At 40.9% G+C, this 23709-nt stretch overlaps 1 protein-coding gene across 1 annotated transcript in view; it reads left to right on the top strand.

Moving 5' to 3' along the window:
* The window catches only part of LOC726068, a 174012-nt gene that overhangs the window by 129469 nt on the left and 20834 nt on the right, over nt 1–23709 (top strand). The window contains exons 3-4 of the mRNA XM_001121838.5: nt 1421–1734; nt 2270–2449. Coding sequence (XP_001121838.2) covers nt 1421–1734; nt 2270–2449 — 494 coding nt within the window. The remainder of the gene's footprint in view (nt 1–1420; nt 1735–2269; nt 2450–23709) is intronic.

Consider the following 23709-nt stretch of genomic DNA (forward strand, 5'->3'; position numbering starts at 1 on the left):
GATCTCGAGACATCTGTGTGCCGTGCACGCTTGATGAACAGCGATAAAATGGGACGAGGTTGAAGCGGGGCGATGGCGTTAATCCTTTCGACAGGCGTTCAAGTACAAAGAGCTACGATCCTTTCGTCGTTAAGTTAACCATCGTACGTACGTGGAATTTCTCGTACGAGGATCGATCGAAAGCTTTTCAAAAATTTACGTACGCGCGATGATTGCGAGAGTTGCACGAAAGAGAAGAGTAGAGCGGAGAAGAGGCAGATGCGAGCTTAATCTATCATCCGTGTGCCGTATCGGTGGACGTGAAAACACACACCTTTCCACAGACCAGACAAACGACGTTCCTCCCCGCTTCATTTCCGCCGCGTTACGCGGGACATTTGTTGGGAACGTCTCGATATTGATCAACGTTTCTTTTTTTTTTTTCTCTTCTCCGGAACATCATCTCGAAAGTTTGGAAAATTAATGTAAGAAAAAAGAAATAGACGTGAAGATGGTAGAATTTTAATTATTACGAAAAATCATCACTTTTCAAACATTATTATATTTATCATAATCTCGCGAAAGAAAGATCCATCCTCGAAATACGAAAGATAATCCTAAAAGGTACGAATGTTTTAAAAATCCATTGAAAAGAAAGATATTCGACTTTTGGTGAGACGCTCAAAAGCTTTCGAAATCCTATCTGTTGTGACGATAAAACAACCGCGTGATGAGAAACGTCTTCCCGAGTTTTCGCGCACGAGTTCTTCGCTGAACGTGCCTCGCGTTTCGAGCACACGTTTTTATATTTTATTACGATATCCATCCTCCTCCTTATTTCGACGAATTTTCATCCGCGATGATAAAATAAATGATGAACAACGACGAGACTTTGAGATACTTTCCAAAGATCTCGAACGAACGCTTCTCGATCCTTCATATATACCTTTCCCTCCTCCTTCTTTTCCCCTTGAAATAAAGATAGAAACTCGAAACGGATGTTCCGTGAACGTATATGGAGGGTCGTGTTCATTGGCCGTAAATTCATCGCCTCGAGTAAATTTGACCATTTCGTCGGGCGCAGGGGTTCGCGTTAACGATCCCTATAACCGTTTTTTCTCATCCTCGATCCGCACCCATAGAAAAAAAAAAAAAAAAGAAGAAACATCATCAACCTTCACGTTTGATCTATATTTAAATTAACATCATTTGTTAATTAAAATCATTGATCCCGTAGAAAAAAATTATTATTAAGAAAATAAATTCAAATAAATTCATTACGCGTTTGTTTAGAACCAAGGGATTCCATTTATTCGATTATCGAAAAAGTTTTTATCAAAAGTAATCGTGTCGCAAAAATCTTAATCTTCGCACCCCTATTTTTTTAAAAAAAGATATATATTTTACGCATGTAAGAAATCTTGTTCTCGTTTTTTCGCAGGTCGAACGCACAACTCCGCCTACACTTTGTACAGACTGGGGGAGAGATTGTCGAGCGGGGTGAGGTTGTACGTGGAGACCGGGAGGACGGACGGGATGGACGCGGACGGTGACTCGCCGAGCACCCTCCACTCGTTCACCGGGCCCCCCGTGCCCCAGGGGGAGGGGACAAGCGTGGCGCGGGCCTTCCTCGATGGCAATCACACCCTGATAAGCGTGATGGCACGCATCAACCCCAGCCCAGATTGGTTCGTCGGCCTCGACTCCTTCCAACTGTGCGTGGAGGGTAACTGGGTCGATACCGTGACCGTCGAGGTAATTACCCCCGTCGAAAGGGGAGGGGAGTGATCATTGATTTCGATATCAGAAATCCTGAAATCGCATCATCATCATCCTCGTCGAATCGCTTCGACAATTTCAATTTCGTGACCGCCAACGCTCGAAATTAGGCCGAGCCATATTCGGGAAATTAGATCGAATCGATCTGAGGGGAGGGTGAATTTTCCATTCGTTTCGCGAAAGCGGGCGTATGGAGCGTGTATAGCGAACAAAAGGCTCTATAGAAAAAGGAAACCTTTTTTCTTTTTTTTTTTTTTCGCTATTTGGATACACGAGGCTGTATTAGCGATCCTTGGCGCTCGTTGAAGCGAAGTTTGATCTGGAAAAAGGGTTTGAAGAGAGGAAAAAAATTGCGTCGAAAGAGAGAAATGTATGTATGTGTATATATATAGTATATATAGGTCGTGTGTTCGTTGAGATGGAAAAAAAGCGCGTGGTTTCTATGCCATCTCATTAAAAATCCGGCTATTGAAAGAGTCGGGGTGGATCCATCGTTCGTCTCTTTTCTCAGCTGGATCCGCTGGACGGTGGAACCGATAACGGGTTCACATTCACCGCTGCCAACTGGCCGACCCAACCCCAAGGAATCGCCTACAGGATCACGTCGCGGTATCCGGCGCATCCCGCGGGAAGCTTCTATTATCCCAATCTACCTCGCCTCCCGCCCATAGCCACCCTCACCTTCACCAAGGTAAGTTCCACCTTTTTTCTTTTTCTCTTTTTTTTTTTTTCTTATATTCGACGGATTTCTTTCACGATTTCCATCGATTTGTTTCGTCGTCAACATTTTCGCATGTTGAGTTTTGGATTATTAGATGACTGGTGGAATTAATTGATGGATCTTTTCCTTCTCGGGATATTCAATTTTATTTAAAATAGAATGTTTATTTGATGTATTAAAACGGTAATTGACAATTGTCCTCTTAAGTTTTAGAATTGATTAATGTCGAAATTTTTATTCCATTTTAAAACTTCTGATATTGAAACTGGAGAGATCCGGTTATAATGAAAAAGACAGGTTAAAATATAGAATCCATAATATACAATCAATACCTTTATATCGATAATTTTAAGCATCTCGGTATTTTCCACCGATAAATATTGTATATCCAATATTTTTTATCAATTCCACCAACAACCCTCACAAAAATACCATCCATATCCATTAAATTATCATTCAATTAAACATTCGTATCCATTAATTAAAATTATCATCCATTTTTGCCAACTCTCCAATTAAACATTCACAAAAACAACATTCATATCCATTAATTAAAATTATCATCCATTCCTGCTAATTCCACCGACTCTCCAATTAAACATTCATATCCATTAATTAAAATTATTATCCATTTTTGCCGAAACTCTCTCCAATTCTCCAAACACATTCACAAAAATAAATAATCCGTATTAATCAAATCTATTATCCATTTTCCACAATTCCATTATTGATTCCTCTCTTAATTATTTCACAAAAAAAAAAAGAAAAAATAATATCAAAGAATTCCAAGTGTAAATAAAACACACCCAATAAAACCGAAACCGACGATCCTCCTCGCGTTCGCCAATTTCACCGCGAGAGCTCCGCTTTAATATTCCAGGGGAGGCATTAAACGGCGAAAACAAACGCGCGAGCAAGTATGGCCACTTTGTTAGGCTAATATCGTCGCATTACGGAAGGAGGGGAAGAGGGAGGGAGGACACCAACTTAATTGGCATAAATGATAACGGGGGCTCCCTGGACCGAACGTACCCCGAACGTATCGCGGCTGATCCCTCCCCCTCCCCGGCCACGACCGCTCTATTTATGCCGCGAGCTCTTAGGATATTAATATTCAAAACGTAATATACGCGCGTACTCCTTCGAACTGGGTCATCGGGAGGACTAAACCGCGCGAACATTAGGGAAAATTTCCAATTATATCCGTGCGTTGCGTGCGCGTCTCTTTGAACATTCGTTTTCGAAGGAAAACGTTCGAAATGCGAGGATGCACGATCACGCCTTGTTTCTCCTTTGTGAGATATACGTTGATATTTCTTATTTATCTTTGTACGTTTGTTTCATCCGCTCGTTCAAACTTCAAAGAGAAAAAGAAAAAGGTTATTTAGATAGAAATTAGAAATTCTGATCTGTCAAAGGAAGAAAAAAAGAAAAAAAAGAGAGAGAAACGAAGTAACTCGAAAGTTAAGTTTCGAAAGTTGTTGAGTGGTTGTAATAAGACAATACTAATTTTTTCTTTTTTTTTTAGAGTATTAAAAAGATTAAATTAAAAAGTTGAAATGGATCCTTAAAGTTGTGAAAGTACCGTTGTAATTATTATAACAGACACGAGTATCGTGATTATATATGCAAATTCTTTTCCCTCTAAAAAGTTGAAAGTGGATCCTTAAAGTTTCAACATTCTTTTTTTCCCTTTCTTTCTTTTTTTTTATATTAATTACACCGAAACTTTAAAAACGCGGTGAAATTTCAATGCTCCTCGTTATAAAAATATTCCTATGTGTAGAGAATCTTATTCGAAAAGAACACGAGGTGGTTTTCTTGGAAGAAGAAATTTTCCAATCCGGAAACGAATTACTATGAAAAAAAAAGAAAAAGAAAGAAAAGAAGCTCGTCTCGAATAACTCTCCTCTCGCATCTTTCGCTGTATCCACTCGCGCAAAAATATCAGGGATACATCTCGAACGAGATCGGTTTCCCTCTTTCTCGATTCTCCGAGTAATTTAGAATTTCACCGTCTCCCGCCGATCTTCAATCAATCCACGCGAACGATCCACGGATTTTATATACAAATTCGCTCGAATAAACGATCCAACTCTCGTCGCGCGTTTCCCTCCATCCTTGCGTCCGAGGACACAAACATTATCGATTCGAGTAATATAGTCGCGATACAGGGTTGAACACATTACATCTCTCCCTTCTCCTCCTCCCTCCGTGTTCCAATTTTAAGTTTAATGGAGTACCTAAGATGCTCGACCGTAATGGAACCGTTTCACCGGTCGTTCCATTTTTTTTTCTTTCTTTCTTTTTTCCTCTTCTCTTTTTATTTTTTTTTATTCCCCCTTTCTTTTTTCCTTTTCCCTTCCGAACGCGCGACACGAGTACGCGTTAACCGTAATGGCGGCCGCGAATTGCAGGGAGAAAGAGCGGTGAATTAACGTTCCACGGTTCGACGAGCCCGCGCGGAACTCGATAAACGAAATGATTCTCTTTCCCGCTCTTTCACCCTCCCATCCTGTCTGTCTATCTTTCCGGTGGAGACTCGGTGGAAAAGCTTAATCAGCTGTAAATTACAGTCTGTTCCACGGTTGACACGGTTGGCCCACAAACATGGTGACACATCGGTGTGAAAAAGTGTCCGGTCGATTTTTGTGAAAAATGATACGAGCGGTCCGTGACGTTAGCTGAATTTACGGTGCTTGGTTTTAACCACGTACGTATGAAAAAAAAAAAAAGGAAGGGAAAGAAAGGGGAGAGAGGAAATGTAGACTGGAATAGATCGTATTAGCTAGGTGGATGAGTTATATGCTCTGTGGAGAATTTGATTTATCGCTGAATACCGAGGCGTGTTTTCTAATGAATATCAACGTGTGTAACGTGTGTGTGGGCCAATAGACCCGGCCTACCATTAGTTTCCAATAGTAGAAATGATTCCATAAATTAATACTTTTACTTATCATCAGTCGAGTTTCGATTCTAATAACAAATACAATCATTTCATTAATCCGTACCGTGATAACAATTCAAACGTATCGAAATATATAAATAATACGATACGCGTGAAATTTGTCCATAATATTTGTGTTTAAGTAGTATAGAATAGTTTGTATCGCGTGTCGAGACACTCAGTCGCCGTTTCGATATCCGACACAATACCTTCCCTCTGAAAATTCTTTTCTTTTCTAAACGCTTTTATCCTTCCCTCGGGGAGAAATATTCTCGAATCGTTCTCGAAGGAACGAAGGAAAGTACATTGGAGGATAGTTGCAACAGCTGACGACAGCATCGTCAGGAGGAGGAAACAAGCGGGGTCGGATTACGTAAACGCGGCTGGAATGGGAATGGAAAAATGACGGGAGGGGGGAGAGGGATAACGGAAGAGGGTCTATAGGATTAGCGTGGAAAGTTTGATAATTATACGGTAAGCGGGTCAGGCTGCGAAGGAAGAGGAATCGCTCGAACGACAGGGCGGGAGAAGAGAGAGTGGAGGAGGAGGAGTGTGGTGGCGGGAGCGACTTGTCGCTGGACGAGGGGAGAGGGGTCCAGCAGAGGGGCCAAAAAGTAAGTTGGAGGAAAAGCAGGGCGAGCAAGACATAATTAGCAAGTTTAAACACGAGTCGCTGTCTCTCGAATCTCGTTACCGCCGCTGTCTTCGTTAGAGCTTGGTTGGTCGAGTAATCGGCTCCTGTTTTGAGACGAGGACGCGAAGAAACTTGTTCCCTTTTCGAATTGGAACGAATTGGAACGAAGGAGATCGAAATTCGAACAAATATTTTTACCCGATTCGGTAGATGTAAATTTTTGGCGAAAAGAATGTATTAATAATTATCCATTGAATCATATTATAATTGTGCTATATCGTCTTATATAGAGTGTCCCAAAATTAACGCACATACGTACCCCTTCAAAATTTTTTATCACCTTTCTGCATAATTGTGGCTGAATTTCGTCGATACAGCGTTTAATTTCCTCTTGTAATGCACGTGTGATTGTGGGATTGTTGACATAGACCTTTGACTTCAAATAACTCCATAAGAAGAAATCTAATGGGGTTAAATCACACGATCTAGGAGGCCAATTCTGATCACCGAAACGAGAGAGTACACGATTAAGAAAAGTCTCGTGCGGTAATTGAATCGTTTCATTGGCTGTATGACATGTGGCATCGTCTTGTTGAAACCACATATCGGCTACATCAATATCATTCAATTTCAACAGAAAGAACTGTGTTATCGTGTCACGATATCGAGCACCATTAACAATTGCTGCTTGACCAGCCTCATTCTTAAAAAAGTATAGTCCGATGATGTCTCCTGCTCAAAATCCGCGCCAAACAGTGACACGTTGTGGATGCATTTGTTTTTCACTAATCACACGTGGCTTCTCCGAACCCCAAACACGATAATTTTGACGATTAACAAAGCCATCGAGGTGAAAATGTGCTTCATCGTTTAGGATTATTTTGCTGGAAAAACCAGCATCCACTTTTTCATGATTAATAATCCATTCCACGTTGTTGTATCGTATAACGCTCCATTTTTATTAACTCTCAGCTGTCAAACTGTTCTTTTTTCAGAGTTGCCAACAACTTGATGCAAAAATGGCGGCAAATTCAAATCTTGCGTTAATTTTGCGACACTCTTTATATATTTTACGTACTCTGCCACGTGTCGTGCGCATTAACCATATTTGATAACGATTGCCTCCTCGCTCCGCGGCTCTTTATTGGCGAGGAATACGTGATCGAAGCTCCTCGAGGGTACAATTCGCGCCCTTGTCTACCTTTATTATATCCATCGTCGAGGGAATTGTTGAGAAATTGGCGTGGAAAATAAGATTCTCCGCGCGGAGTGGGCGTAGTCCCGATATTTTCACGCGGGGCACACGCTTTCACCGGCATTCGAAATCTAATATACGTGCTTATTTACGTATCCAACGCCGTTCCAAGGAGGAGGAAATTATAATGAGCCCTTTCACGCCCTTCGAAAATGGGGGTGGGGGAATCAATTCTCGAGAGTTTTTTGTGCCTCGAATGCCTTCGCGTGTACCGATATCACGCGCACGCGTTCAAAAATAGTTTGGAAACAACTATTTCTGCACGAGAAACTCGAATGAACGTATTCGTGAAAGTATTTGCTCGCAATTTCCGTCCTCGATCATTGGCAAGTGCTTTTTAGGCAGAAGAAAAAAAATTAATTCGTAGGATATCTTCATTCAGAGGCGATGAATAAAATATTTGTTATTACAAGCGATTGAAGTTTGCACGAAGCGAAAGACAAACAGAACGAGACGATTCTGTCTCGTTAAATTGAGATTAACATATAATTTATTCGATTATTTCGTAAGATTTTTGCACATCAACTTTTACTTTTAGAATCGATCCTACGAATCGAGTATTAATACTCGGCAAACTTAAATCGAAATAAATAAAAACTTTGGATATTTTCGCCTAAAGTTCCTTCCCTTCAAACTTTGGAATAGCGCTGTATACGTGTGTGCTGCACGCGCTTCCCGAAATCGAATCTCCATGGGTTTCGAGGAACACTTTGCCGGAACAAAAGGGGTCTTTGGGTGTATCAGGGATGAAAGTATTTTTTATTTTCCGCTCCGTGCATCCTTTTGCACGGAACGAAAGTTGGAGATGATGCTCTCGCGATGCTCCAGGGACTTCTCCAGCCGGACTTTAGCAGCCTTTAGCTTAGGAGGATCGTGCCGCGAGCGACGGAGGATGTTTTTTTGGTAAAATGCCAAGGCTGAGAGATGAGTCGCACATGAGATGTCGAAGGATGTTGCGGCGTGGACGGATGTGGATTGATGCGAGTCGAGAGAAAGATCGATCGATCCAACCGAGTTATCTTGGTGGAACAGACTCGGAATAAACAGGTCCCGGCGATAAACAAGCAGATCGAGCAGATTCGAGGGGTGGACGGCCTCTCGCATTCGTCTTGGAAACAATGTCGCTTATCTTGACACCGTCGCGTTGACACGGGGAGGGTTGGATTGGTCATAGGGGTCGCAAACGATCATCCCAATTGCCTCCAGGCTTAATCTGAATAATCCACCCTCGTATATATTTCCTCTATCCCACCGTGCGATCAGAGAGGGATATTCGTAAGCTTCGACTTGTAAAACTTTTCTAGTTGTCGTTCGCGAGCGATTAGAATAGGTAAACCTACTTGCATATTTTCCTCCTTCTCTTCTTTCAAGATTTTGAAATCAAAATCGAAATTATTGATTATATTTATAATAGATAAAGTCTTGTGTTGTATTCTCCAATTTAACTTCATTTAAATTCGACTAATCTAAAATTCGAAATATGAGAAACAGGTGGCGCAACGTTGATCGTGACCATCTCCATAATAAATAAATATCTTGTGCTCTCGTTCATTTCAAGTGAATTCAACGACTTTAAAGTAATAATTCGAAATATGAGAGACAGATGGCGCAACGTTGATCGTAACCATAATAAATAAAAAAGTCTTGTATTCTCATGACTTCGATAATATTAAGATTCGAAATATGAGAGGCAGATGGCGCAACGTTGATCGTGGCCACGATAAATAAGAGAGTATTGTATTCTCGACCAATTCGACTAAATAATAATTCTAAATAATAATATAATAATAAATAATAATTCTCTCGAAATAATAATTCTAAGAAATACGAGAGGCAGATGGCGCAACGTTGATCCGATCACAATTGTCCTGGCCAAGGAGTTGGCTCGCGAGATACCTCGTTAACGTGGTGGTAAGCTGTGAGTTACTATCGTGGGTCGTAGATAAAGGGAAGAGGAGGATTGGCAAAGCGGCACACCTACCGGATTATCCCAACTTGGGTGAAAGCAATAGGGCTCGGTTAACATGGACGCATACACGGGCATATTTCGCGCATACTTTACGTAATTACCAACTATTCGATTATCTCTGTCCCCTTCTATAATTTATCCTCTCTCTCAGCCCGAGAAAACTGGCGAGACGAGGTCAGGTTGCGAATTAATTCCAATCGATCGTCAATACTTCTCGTTGATCATGAACGGAGAAATTGTCTGTCTTCGTAGTTTTGACACTTTTGACCACGATCGTGCAGATTAATCTTTACTCAAATTGATTCATCGTGGGCAAGTTTACAACAATAATTAATTTCGTAGGAATTAATAGACTCTTACCCCATCGATCATCCATTTCGATAGAAATTCCACTCTCTCGACTCGAACATTCTACTCGAAATTAAATGCACTTCGATAATAAAAAAAAAAAAGTGTTAATTTCACGAACGACTACCATAATTCCCAAGCGAGAATAATTTATCTCGATCGAGAGCAACACGGTTCATCTTTCAAGGTAAGGATCGATCGAGGGGAAAATATAGATGGAGGTAGAAGGGAAAAAATTGGTGGAAAGAGGAAGAGAGAGAGTCAGTCGCCTCGCGAGACGGGATGAAATCTCAATTCCAAGGGAGGCGGTGCTCGAAGATGGAGCACGCAAGAAGCCGAAAGAGGGTTGCAGTGACAGAGGAGCGCGAACTCGCTTCCGTTCGCCGCCACTATTTCAAACTCCGGCGGAAAACGTAAGAATTTATAACTGGTGACACGTTATGGGCTTCCCTCCCTCCGCCACCGAGCGAAGGCCAAAGATTTATTTCTCGCGGCCGCTTTTTCACGGGCCTCCCGAAAAAGCTTTCTCGACCAGTGGTGGAAAGCTCTGGCGGTGCTTTGGTAGTAGTAGCGGCGCGACTTTCTTTGGCCGCCAGGTGGTGAGAACCGGGAAATGCATTTCACGGCGTAGACAAACGCGAAATATCCGCGAGAATATTTCTTTCTTCTATTTTCGAAGAACGAAACTTCGAAAAGGTTAGGTGGAAAGTTAATAATTTATATTGCCGAGATATATTATGTTGCGATAAATAAGGAAGTTAACTTCGATGATAGAAATACATACGTTGTTATATTAAATGAACAGGATTTTTTTCCTCTCCTTCTTGAAGAAAAAATAATAACGTAAGGAATAGAATATTTTGATGATATAGGATACGTAAGATGATCGTATTATACCGTGAATAGAAATCGTAAGGAAAGGAATAATGTAAGAGAGAATGTGCTCGTTAAGTATTAACTGAATATAGTATAATAATTGGTCGAATTAATTAATTGAAATTTTCTTCTTGAAAAGATAATAAGAAAAAGAAAGGATTCGTAAGACTAAAAAAAAGACAATTTGCATAACGTTGAAATTCAAGTACGCGTGGATTAAACGAAGATTTTAAAGATGAAAGACGAAAATTGAAAGGGATGATACAAGTAGAATGGCAGAGACAAAGGGATGATTAATTAAGGACGATAAATATTTCAGGAGTGCGCGCGCAAACGTTTTCGAAACGGATCAAAGGATCGTTCGTTTTAGAAATTTGAGAGTCGCCTCGCTTTTACGACGCTTTCCCTCCCCTTAAATAAAATCTAGGGGGGGAGGAGGCGAAAGAGTTGGCGGTTTTATTACGCGAGAGTAATCTCGAGTGTCGTAATTTGACTTATTATATCTCGTGTCGTCCCTTCTCGTTTCGACCTAACGACTTCCCCCTTCAGAACATCCTTCCTTTTTTTTTTTTATTCCTCGTTTAAATGAAATTTCGACCGCTGAAATATTTATGGAAACTCGGGACAGGACTTTGAAAAATTATTATCGTTAAAATTTCGCTTTTTATTAATCAAGATGAAAATGAATTCTTTTCTTCTAACGTAACTGAGAGTTGCTTGAACCGTGGATCAATTTCACGTGATATAATTCATCTTTATTTTTTCATGCATTCGAAGAGAGCGATTACGAAGGGAAAATTTGGAAAGTAAAATTTAATTCTCGGATCGAGGAGATTGGAATACATGAATCCGTAGCTTTTTATCGTTCAAATGCAGCCGCATTGCTCGCGACGACGGAACAAACCGTTAAAACTCTGCCTCGTTTCATAAACACCATTCTATTCCCCGTTGTTTTCCTTTTTTCGCGATATCGATTAATCCGATCATTCGCGTATAACCCGAAAATACAACAAACGAAATGCCTGATCCGTTTATTTTTTCAACCGCCAGCAACACGCAAATTGTCTTTTTTTCCCCTCGTTTCATTAATCCTCAAGCTTGGAATCTCTCTTTCTCTCTATTTTTCTATTTTTCTAAATACCGCTTAAAAATTAACTTTTTGCTCACTTCTCCTTTTCTAATCCTTCAAAATTCGAAATCTCTTATATAATATCATCCTTGACAGGCGAACTGGAGGATTAAAAACTGCTCAAAAATTAATCAACGAGCAAACTGTAAATACGATCGAGGCGGAAGCGAAGAGGCGATATCCTAATATCGATGAATCTAATATCTCGGATCGAGTTTTTAAAAAATCCGACTCGATCCAGGATAATCCCCGGCACGAAAATTTCTGCGGTGGCAAAAATTTTTCCCCTACGATCCGTCATCCCTCCCTCCCCTTTTCGCCCTATATACATCGGTTCTCCTAGTACGCGTTTAATTTCATTTGTCAGTTGATCGAGATCGACGTCCCCGATTCACGTCAGCTCGACGAATACCCCTTTAGAAATTAACAAGGTCTCGTCGTAACCGCTCTCGTATCGTAATTATAATGAGGCCGAAGAGCACTCCATCCCGAACCAATCACGAATATCATCCGAGCCTGAACTCTGAAATAATAATAGCCTCGTTATGTATCGCGCGATCGATTTTTCTTGCCGTTGTTGTTCATTCGATCGTGGATGAACGAGTGTAAATTTTTTTTTTACACTTTTCTCACTCTTAATATCATTAAAATTGTGACAAATATAGAAATATTATTACAATAGCGACGAGTTTCACAAATTGATCAATTTCATTGAAATTATATCCAAATATTCTATCAGTTAAAATGGAATATTATGGAAACATTTAGAATACATGATCCCTTTGTCTGAATGAATCATATATAAGATAAAAATTTTACAAATTTACTGATCGATCTCTCTCTTCCTCCTCCTTCCCAAAAAAAGAAATAAGATAATACCAAAATTCAAGCAGTTAATCAACCATCGATCGTCGATCCACGACTAGTTTCGCCTCTCTCCCCCCCCCTTCCTCGACAAAATTTAGCCATTTTTCCCTCCCCGCTCGATGTCACGGCTTATCCATTGACCGTATCATCGCTCCTCCTCTCCCCCTCCCTCTCCCCTGCGTTGGTTTGCCACGCTTGTCCGATTATCGACGGATTAACTAGCGGTGGGCTATGGTGATGCAAGCGACGCGGTTGGCCACCTGGTATACCCCCGCTCGTATAAAACCAACCTCCACGCAATATCCTCTCATTATAGTAAAATGGTGACAATTGTAATAAAATAAGCAAATCCGGCCAACATGGATGCAATCGTTCGTTGATTCGTTTTATTCTTCTTCTTCGAGGTTTATTTCAAAGGAAGGAAGGAAGGAAGGAGACTCTTCGAAATATTTTTCGAGGAGGAAGAGGAGGAAGAGGAGGAGGAGAGGGATCGTTGAAAATTTCATCGGGCAATCCGGAACGTTGATTAAATCATTCGATCGACTTTCCATCGCGCTCTCCCTCTCTGTTCTTCTTCCAGGGGAGAAAGCGTTCGATTTTTGTCGGATGGAAAAAGTCTGGGTTGCAAGAAAGAGGGAGGAGGAGGGTGGGATCGAAGGGTGATGCGGAATCGAGTTACGCCCTTATGAACGAGGAGGTATCGATATCAATAACGATGTATAATCGAATTTCCATCGGCTCCGTCCCTTTTTCTAGAGTTTTGCAACGGGGTTGCAACAAGGTTGAATCAAAGATAAAGATTTGTTTTTATTCTTCTCATTTTCTCTTCAAACGTACGAATTATGAAATTGTAAGAATTCGACTCGACTTGGTTAATATTCGTGAAATATTTCTCGCGTATATCATCGATCGTTCCTCCCTCGCGTCGATAATTTATATACCATAAGAGATGGAACGAAGATCCAGTGTACTCTTGCAACCCAGCCTTCGATCAATCTTCCTCGAGAAAAACCTTTCCAACCGAATATTTCCAAAATTCTCGTAGCACTATTTGGTAACCGCTTCCGGATTCGTTTCTCAATCGCGTCCGACGATCCATCACGAACGATCGCATCGATAATTTACCACAAAGTTTCGCACGCTTCTCCATTCAAACATTCCTCTTGCGTTAGCATTCTCCTCATTTCTCTATCTTCTTCTCGAAATAATATTCTTATACATTCTGCCGTTACAATAATTAAAACCTTTTAAACATCCATTTACATTAATCTGTTGCGAAACGTATCGATTTTATATATATATCCTTCAGTATGTATAACACCTGAAATACTCTCGAAGAGATAAGCGGAGAGATAAAAGTGGAACGGGTTGGGAGGGAAGGGTTCTAATTACGAGATGAACGGAAAAGTTTCGGCGTTAGAATTAAGTTGGCGGTTTACGAGGCGGGGCCGCTGTGAAAACTATTCGACGTGTAACGGTTAATAAAGACGGGCGTTCGAGGTGGAAGGAAAGCACTCGCGATCGAGTAGTTCACCGAGTATCGATTCGTCGCGGCGATGAAACCACGTGGAACGGCGGAGCTCCGCTTCGACGGAATAACAACGGAACTGGCGGGGTGGGGGCGCAAATATTTAGAGAAAGGGGCCACTACTGTCCCGTTCAACGTTTCGCGTTGCGCCATTCGCGTCTTAAACCCGTTCGCTCGTTAAAACGACGACAGAGATACATGGATACACGGACAAACAAACGTTCCTCGAAACACCCTCGAATATCCTCGCAGAGTGTTTTATTTTAGGGGAAGGTGGATAAGAATCCACGTCGTCGATTTCCAAATACGAATTAATTTCCACTTTTACTTTTTTATTCAATTCTGTATAAACAATATTACAAAGTGGATCGACAAACAATGTATATATATGTTTATATCGTAGCGAGAACTTATCTTAATAAAATCCACGTGAAGATAATCCGGAAAAGGGGTGAAAAATCGCCAGAGCTCATTAACACTCGCAGAGTGTTATATTTTAGGGGAAGCTGGATAAGAATCGTCAATTTCCAAATACGAATTAATTTCCACTTTTACTTTTTTTTATTCAATCCTGTATAAACAATATTACAAAGTGGATCGACAAACAACATATATATAGATATATGTTTATATCGTAGCGAGAACAACGAACTTATCCTAATAAAATCCACGTGAAGATAATCCAGAAAAGAGGTGAAAGAGCTCATTAACAGAGTGTTTTATTTTAGGAGAAGGTGGATAAGAATCGTCAATTTCCACTTTTACTCGGAACGATTCTTCTTTCCATTCAATCCCGTATAAACAATATTACAAAGTGGATCGACAAACAACGTATATATGTTTATATTGTAGTGAGAATAACGAACTTATCCTAATAAAATCCACGCGAAGGTAATCCGGAAAAGGGGTGAAAAATCGCTAGGACTCATTAACATTCGCAGAGTATTTTATTTTAAGATAAGAATCGTCGATTTCCAAATACGAATTAATTTTCATTTTTATTTTTTTTATTCAATCCTGTATAAACAATATTACAAAGTGAATCGACAAACAACGTATATATATGTTTATATCATAGCGAGAACAACGAACTTATCCTAATAAAATCCACGTGAAGATAATCCAGAAAAGAGGTGAAAGATCGCCAGGGCTCATTAACACTTGCAGAATGTTTTATTTTAAGGGAAGGTGGTTATACGAATAAATTTCCACTTTTACTCGGAACGATTCTCCTTTCCATTCAATCCCGTATAAACAATATTACAAAGTGGATCGACAAACAACATATATATATATATATGTTTATATCGTAACGAGAACAACGAACTTATCCTAATAAAATCCACGCGAAGGTAATCCGGAAAAGGGGTGAAAGATCGCCAGGGCTCATTAACACGAACCATATTAACTCGACCACTAAATCTCTGCCCCTCTCCCTCCGGTATTTCCTCGCGAAAAAGGATCGACTTAACGCGCAACCCTGTTGCGGCATCTCCCCTATCTCCTCTCCCGTCCCACTATAATTGCGCATCGCAAGAGAGACAGAAAGAGAGAGAGAGAGAAAACCTTCCTCCCCCCAAAATAGGGATTTCGCCGCACACAATCGCAAATTCCCTGCGGACGTAGACCCGCCTCCCTCCAAAGAGGGGGAGAGAGGGTATATATATATAGAAAGGGTATATTTCTCGATTCGAGGGAAAATTCGAGGGACGTTCGATCGCGTATGGTATCGGGCGGCGTGACCGGTCGCAATTTGTCACGATTCCCTGGTCGTCGATCGTATTTAGCCATCGCTAACCCGCCGCCACGGGGAAGGGGAGGAGGTCACCATCGTTGGAATTTCTAGCGCGGAAGTAAACGGCGCGAAATTACGGGGAATTATTAAATTACAGCGACGACTGCCGCGGTAATTATCGGCCGGTGCCTGGGATTATAGATTTTACGCCGGATAAATCCGTTTAATGTCGGCGCGTGTATCCGCCGCTCTCGCGGGTGTCCAATCTCCTCTTCCTCCTCATCCTCTCCCTCCCTCCTCTCCTCTCGCCTCTTTACCCGGGGCGAAAAAGCGCGATATCGATCCGGGGGCAGGGAGAGGGAGGGAGAGATTCGTTACGCGGTGCAAAAATGGCAAGGATACCTCGTCTTTTTCGCTTCGAAGGCGGCACACGCGAGGCGACTAGGATCGAGCGGTTGATTCCTGTTGGCGCGAGGAGGAGGAGGAGGAGGTGACGTTCTTTATTAACGTCACGGTGCAAGGAACGGTATCGCGCGATTGCTTGCGTGCGGAAGCACGTTCGGGTCGGATGAATTGGGAAACCAATGGTGGTGGCCTGTGACGATTATCGTTAACCATATTTGGATTATTTTTTTTTTTTTTTTTGTTTATTCGAAATGAGATCATTTTTGGAAGGAGACGAAACGTATAATTTTATTATGTACAAGAATCTTTGTTCTTATAATCCACTTGCTTGCAGGAACACAAAGTTCGTTTAATTGATTTGAAGACTGCAAAGAGGAAAAAAGTGATCCATAAATATTTTTCATAGCAAATTGAACAAACAAAAGTTGTATCAGTCTTATTGCCACTTGAGGTTTCTTAAAAATTAGAACAATAATCGATACAAATACACTTTAGCCATAAGGTGAAACAGATTCCAATTATTGTCAAATAAAATTGTGAACGAACAGCATTATTGTCATTTAAACTTTCTTAAAAATTTATATACGAAATTGGACGAAGAAAAAGGATGATCGATGATCGATACAAATACAGTTTTACGGACAAGGGCGCGTGAAAGAAGCGCGATTACCCGTTTATTGGCCAGTAACGGAAACGTCAAGCGACCAATTTAATGAGAACTAGTTCCGCAGAATCTAGCTTCCCTTGTTTCTAGCCCCTACGCGCGTGGAAACAACGTAGATTTCGCCCGTTGCATCGTATTATGAACCGAGTAATTACGACCCATCCCTCTCTCCTCCCCATCAACGCCGTACAGGTCGCAGAATTTTCGGAAATGCGGGCATCGATAACTATGCAGGCACGGTGCAGCCACTTTAATTAGTATGTACGTATCCAGTTCATTACAAGTTAACAAGTCGGTGAATAGCCACTCGGCTAATTGCACCGTGCCTTCTGCCACGCCTCTTCTCTCCTCGAACGAGCTCTCTCACCGTTCTCCTTGTCTGCTATCTTTTTACTTTCACTGCAGAGAGAGAGAGAGAACGCCTCGATTCGATCCCATCATTTTTCTCCTCGATTAATATATGTCGAACGTTATTAATTTCGTTTATCGTTAATTGTGCCGATTAACGCGTATAGGATCGTCGATTGTCTCGAATTTTTCTTAACTCTTCTTAATTTTCGTACATTAATATCTTATTGTATTCGATATCTCCTTGTCTGCTACCTTTTTACTTCCAGAAAGAGAGAGAGAGAACGCGTTCATCCAGCCTCGATTCGATCTCATCATTTTTCTCCTCGATTGATATATGTCGAACGTTATTAATTTCGTTTATCGTTAATTGTGCCGATTAACGCGTATAGGATCGTTGATTATCTCGAATTTTTCTTAACTCTTCTTAATTCTCGTACATTAACATCTTATTGTATTCGATTAATTCGAAAGTTTGTTTCGAATGGAAAAGTCTCGAATTTTTCTTAACTCTTCTTAATTCTCGTACATTAATATCTTATTGTATTCGATATCTCCTTGTCTGCTACCTTTTTACTTCCAGACAGAGAGAGAGAGAAAACGCGTTCATCCAGCCTCGATTCGATCGCATCATTTTTCTTCTCGATTGATATATGTCGAATGTTATTAATTTCGTTTATCGTTAATTGTGCCGATTAACGAGTATAGGATCGTCGATTGTCTCGAATTTTTCTTAACTCTTCTTAATTCTCGTACATTAATATCTTATTATATTCGATTAATTCGAAAGTTCGAATGGAAAAGTTTATTCTCTCGAATTTTGATGCATGCCCAATTGACGTATCATATCAACTTATGAAACATGGAATCCTTTGATATCGTGCACCTTCTTCTTCATCAATATGGATGGATCACTTTTCGAGATCGTTTCGATTCTTAATTCTCCGATGTTGGGCCGCGAGGAGCAGCGAAACGGTTAATTTGAAAGTTTATCGGGGAGAGGGATTCGATATGATATGAGGGACAGGAGGAGGAGGAGAAGGAGGAGGGAAAAGAAGTCGAGCGCGGCGAGCAATTACTTTTGCAATTATTTTTAATAAACTCTCGAGAATTAATTGCGCTAACCCGCTGGGCTAGCGTCGTTAACGACAGAGGAGACGGCACAAAGCCTTTCCGCACGGTCGAATGTGAGGAATTCTCTCCCCCTTGCCCGACACCGTTTTTCGACACCCGCAAATTACAGTCGAACGCCTCTCCATTGCTGTGCTATGCAAACTTTCCTCCAATCCCACATTTTGCTCCCAATCCTTGTTTATCCCTCCCCCTGTTTAAATTTCACAGAGATCGAACAGTGAAAGTGAATTAATAAAAAAGTAATTTTTAAATTTCCTGAAAGAAAATTAAGTCTTTTCAATATCGTATACAACAATTTCCTATTCTTTTCCATTCGAAGCGCTATTTGAAATATACTCTTAAAATTCTTTTTTACAATTTTAATTATCCATCTAAAAAGTATTTAGAATAATATCTGTGGACGACGAAGGGATCTCTGGATCGGTTTCATCGCAAAGGTTTTCGCAAAAGGTTCACGGGTGGGCTGCTGTTGTGGTTTCGAATTTGAACGAAATGGCACGAAAGATGTCGAAATTATCGGGTGAAATCGTGCGGAACGATACCGCGGATCTGGGCGGGGAACCGGTAGAAGAGGAGGAGGGAGGCTTTTGCAACGTCACGTTCCTCTCGGCGAGCCAGCTCGGGACACGTTCGCGGCACATCCCCGCACGTGGATGCACTCGAAAAGAGGCTCGCTCGCTGGGAGGAGTAGTTATTGGTTTTGAACAAATACAATAGCCGAGCGCGATTGACATAACGATACTCCTCTCCTTCGCCCTCTTCCCGTGTACAAATTGCGAGACAATTTCGCCCTTCCGCCTCTCTTTCTCTTCCTCCCTTTCTGCCAAGTTGAACGCGACGAAAATATTCGTTTAATTCCCCATTATCGGTTTCGTTCTATATATATTTTTATAATCTAATGCCTTTTCTTCAAATTCTTTCTTCGTATTTTTTTAATTTGAACGAATTCGAGGAAGAGAATCATCTCTTTGTATTTGCATTGCAATTCGTTCGAAGATTGGAAAAATTCGGGAATGATGATCTTTCGATAATTAATTCGCGTATGAATTTCGAAAAGAGATTTATATCCCGTGTAAAATAATCTTTTAGGAAGTCGAATTTAGGTCACGATTATTAAAAATCGTGATAAATAGTCTTGAATTTTTTTCGCATTTATCACGCAAAAAAAAAGAGGAAAATCCATTGAATTTAAATACGGGAAACACACTTTCCCCCATTCGTTTCATTCGAATGTGCGCGAATAAATTTTTCGACAAGCGCAAAAAGGGTTATCGATAATCGATAAAAACGAACGAAACAGCAAAAACTGGATCACGTCTGTCCAAGGAATTAAATTAATTCGACAGCGTTCGTAAAAAAAAAAAAAAAAAAAGAAAAAAAAGCTGAGTGAAATTCGGTTATAAATAGAGATAAACGATAAATCGAATCGGAAGAGGAAAACGAAGATCGACTACATTAACGCGTTTCCTGTTGTCGCCTAGCTAATTCCATTCTAATCGAATCGGCTCGTTCAATTATTCCTGCGGCGCCCTGTGTTGTAATTACTCGATCCCTCCCCCCTGCCCATGTTTTTGTCGTTATTGCAATCGCGTTGTTCACCATCGTTCGAACGAAATCGACTCGCCCCCGTGGACGAAAAAAATTTCGACGAAATCTTTATCGCCAGCCAGATGAAACGAACAATTGGAGCGTCGAACTGCCGTGGGACACGCGACCGTGGTCAAATTAGCGTGAATTCGAGCCGAGGCTGACACGTGGATGAATATAATCGAGGGGAAGGGAGAGGAAAAGAGGGAAGAACTTGTGCCAGAACCTTCTAAATCGAACGGTATATTTATATTATCGGCATGTTTATTGGAAAACTCTTGTGTGGATCGCTAAAATTCATTTTACTAAAGTTTTTAATAATTTTTGATAATTCCTGATAATCAATTTTTCGTTCGTTTATTTTATAGAGTTATAGAAAGGAGATATCGCTCGAACTTTGCTATTTTATATCAAAATATTTATCACACGTAAAAGAAGCGTTATAGAACAAGCGAATTCCATTGAATTATAAAAAAAATATTTGTCAATTCAATTTAAAGAACTTTCATAATCAGAATATTGAAATTATCTTTTTTATCTGTTCAATATTCGCTGCTCTCGGTTCGTTTGATCGAACGCGTGTTCTTATTGCAAAATTCCAAGATCTCGAAGATTCAGAACAACAAATATCGATACCTATTCGATATTTGCTACTTCAAACTTCCGAAAATTCAAGATTTTAAACATTTCCAAAACAATAAATTACTCATTCGCGGTTCGTATTCTTATCGTGAAAATCCAAGATCTCGAAGATCTAGAACATCAAATATCGATATTTGCTACTTCAAACTTCCGAAAATCCAAGATTCCAAATATTTCCAGAACAATAAATTACTCATTCGCGGTTCGTTTGATCGAACGCATGTTCTTATTCCAAAGATTCCAAGATCTCGAAGATCCAAAACGACATTCGAAAAAATCCAAGATTTCAAACATTTCCAAAACAATAAATTACTCATTCGCGGTTCGCTTGGTCGAACGCGTATTCCAAAGATTCCAAGATCTCGAAGATCCAGAACGACATTCGAAAAAATCCAAGATTCCAAACCTTTCCAGGACAATAAATCACTCGTTCTCGGTTCGTTTGAGGGAGTTACTTGTTCTTATCGCGCGTAACGGAACAGAATTCATCCGAGCCGGCAGCTGGTCGGCCGATTAATCCGCCCATCTCGCCCTAACACAGACTCTTCAACTGCTTCTTCAACGCGTGCTGTAAGAGGATTCGCGGACTGGTTGGTTTTTCCAAGGAAGTGAAGCTTCAGAGAGAGAAAGAGAGAGAGAAGAGGGGTGGTCTCTGGTGGAAGAGGGATGGCGGTCGCAGGACGCTCGGTGGACACTCGGGTGACCACAGATTTATGAGGAGGAAGGGCCCCGGGTTCCCGGGACGAGAAATTTCGAAATGTTTTGCCAACGGGGGAGGAGAAGGAAGAAGAGGAGGGGGAGTAAAATAGCGCGTCTGGGCCTCTCCCCGGGTTTAATTACTTTCGCGGATAATTGATTCGAAAATAACGTCCGTCTGCGGCTACCGAGAGGAGTGGACGAGCGGGACGATGAACCGACCGTGTTTCGGAACGTTTTATGGAAGGAATATGGCAGTTGAATAGGTTTTGATGGGACAGAGCGGTTTTTAGGAGCGTTGATCCGTTCCTCCCATGCTGGAGAGGGGGAGGGGATGGGATGATTCGGATGGTCTCGTTAGCTCCGCTGATTTTCGTTTAATCATTCGCCGTGATTCGAATATTTGAATGTATATATATATCGGAGGGGAAGATACGGATTTGCATACGGAAAAACACGCTTCCTTTATCAAATGTTTAAAACGCATTAAACGAAGGTGCAAAATAGGCGTAGAAACGTGATTCGAGAATTGAAATTTCGCGAATAATTCGACGCAGGATCGAAAAATCGACAGTTACGAAAGAATATATATATAGGGAGAATAGAATTCAAAATATAAGAATTTGGAACGTTTCGTATTCGAGTCATGCTAGCCAACAACATCGTGCAGCAACGAATTCTTCGAATCGATCGTCAAATCGCGTGGATCATGTGACAAAATCTTGCGATGATCCACTTCCATCCGATTCGAGTCGAAATTGTTAATATCGGATGGCCGATCGAGCGTGCGGTTTCCGAAAACCTATGCTGGAGCAAAATTTATACGAGTTATTGCGAGTTCTGGCCGGCAAACTAAATTTTCCCGCCAGCTGTTCCCTCCACCCTCCTTGCTCCCCCTCCCCGATCGAACTTTCCGATCACGGCCGCCACCGTTGTAACCGAATCACGAATCTTTTTTTTCTTTTTTTTCCTTCGTCGAAAACGTCTGGCCGTGGGCCGGAAAAAACAAAAAAAGGAAAAAAAATATTTCTCGAATAATCGTGTTCGCCGCGCGGCTTGTTTCGATCGATTAACCCGTCCCGATAGACTTTTCGAATTGGCTCTCTACGTGGCCCCCTACGTGAATTGCGTTCGATCGTTCGTACGAAAGGATACGTGGATGCGACTCGTCAAAACACCGGTTGACGATGGATTAACACACGGGGAAGAGTCCAAGTTAAATCGGATCGAATGTAAAAGTTACGAAGATATTTCTCCTTCCTGGCTCCTTCCCAGGGAGGAAAAAATATGGTTTGGAACGAGAGTTTACATCGGGATGAATTTCTTGGGGAAAGTTTTTCTTCTTCCCTTTCTCAAGGAAGAATTCATTTTCCGTAGAGATTGGAAAGAAGGAATTATGCAAATGGGGAGCAGTGGTAGTAGTTTTCTAAACGAAGCTCGAGGATCGACGAGAGGAGTGGTGTAAATTATTTCTTCCCTCCTTTGAGTTTCTTCTGACGGAAGCTTTTTCCACTTTTTTGTCCGCTCCCATTTTCCACGCGAGAAAAACGAGGAATCGAAAGGCGTGAAAGAAGAGGAAAGGTTCGATGGAATTCGGTGGCCGCGAACACCGTTCGATCTAATTTCTATCGAAATGACACGTCGTGATTCTCGCTCGCCACCCGCTCATCGACGCGGGTGCAATACGTTATTTCCCGTTTATTTTGAATTAATGAACCCGATCGACGGGCCAAGGCACTTGATTACGGGTAATTGTTAGTAAAAACGTTTTCAAACATTTATCGATGATAACGCGCGTGATTATCGTTGCATGATGGGGGAACGGTTGTCGGCCGGATGAGCATGTTAATGCACGATTGCGCGAAAATTAATATACATGGGAAGTTAATTTTATAGGGAACCGTGAAATATGCAATGCTCGCGTATCCGTTTACGAGCTATTTCGCGCGGAATTGCATCAAATTTGACACCACGCGCCACCAATTATTTATATCGGTGGTATATAAGAAGATTAACCCTCTTTTTTTTTTACAGTTATTCAAATTTGGAACAATTTTTTTTTTTTAAATCGTGTACAGAATTCGAACATTATTTCGTTTACAGATGCAGAGAACAACGATTTCGTTTGAATCGGAAACCGCCATGTTTCTTTTGTCAGAGATAGGCAAAATTTAATAATTGAAAGTTTACTTTGATAATTTATTGCTCGAATAATAATAATAATAATCGCAAATATAATTGTAGTAGGCAAACTAAAACTAAAATAAACGTTGTTCAACGAGCATTTTAACGAGTAATCAACTTCAACTAACTTTATTCCAAATTTTTAACCAGTTACTCTTTCAATTTTTTTTTTAATTAATCCCGACTGAAAGGATTCGAATATTACCTTAGGCACGGCGAATAATAAAGTAATAAAAAAAAATTGAAAATTTCACCGTCGTTTAGTTTAACAAACAAAGGATA

The sequence above is a fragment of the Apis mellifera genome, linkage group LG15, assembly GCF_003254395.2.
Source record: "Apis mellifera strain DH4 linkage group LG15, Amel_HAv3.1, whole genome shotgun sequence".
In the NCBI taxonomy this organism is placed as follows: domain Eukaryota; kingdom Metazoa; phylum Arthropoda; class Insecta; order Hymenoptera; family Apidae; genus Apis; species Apis mellifera.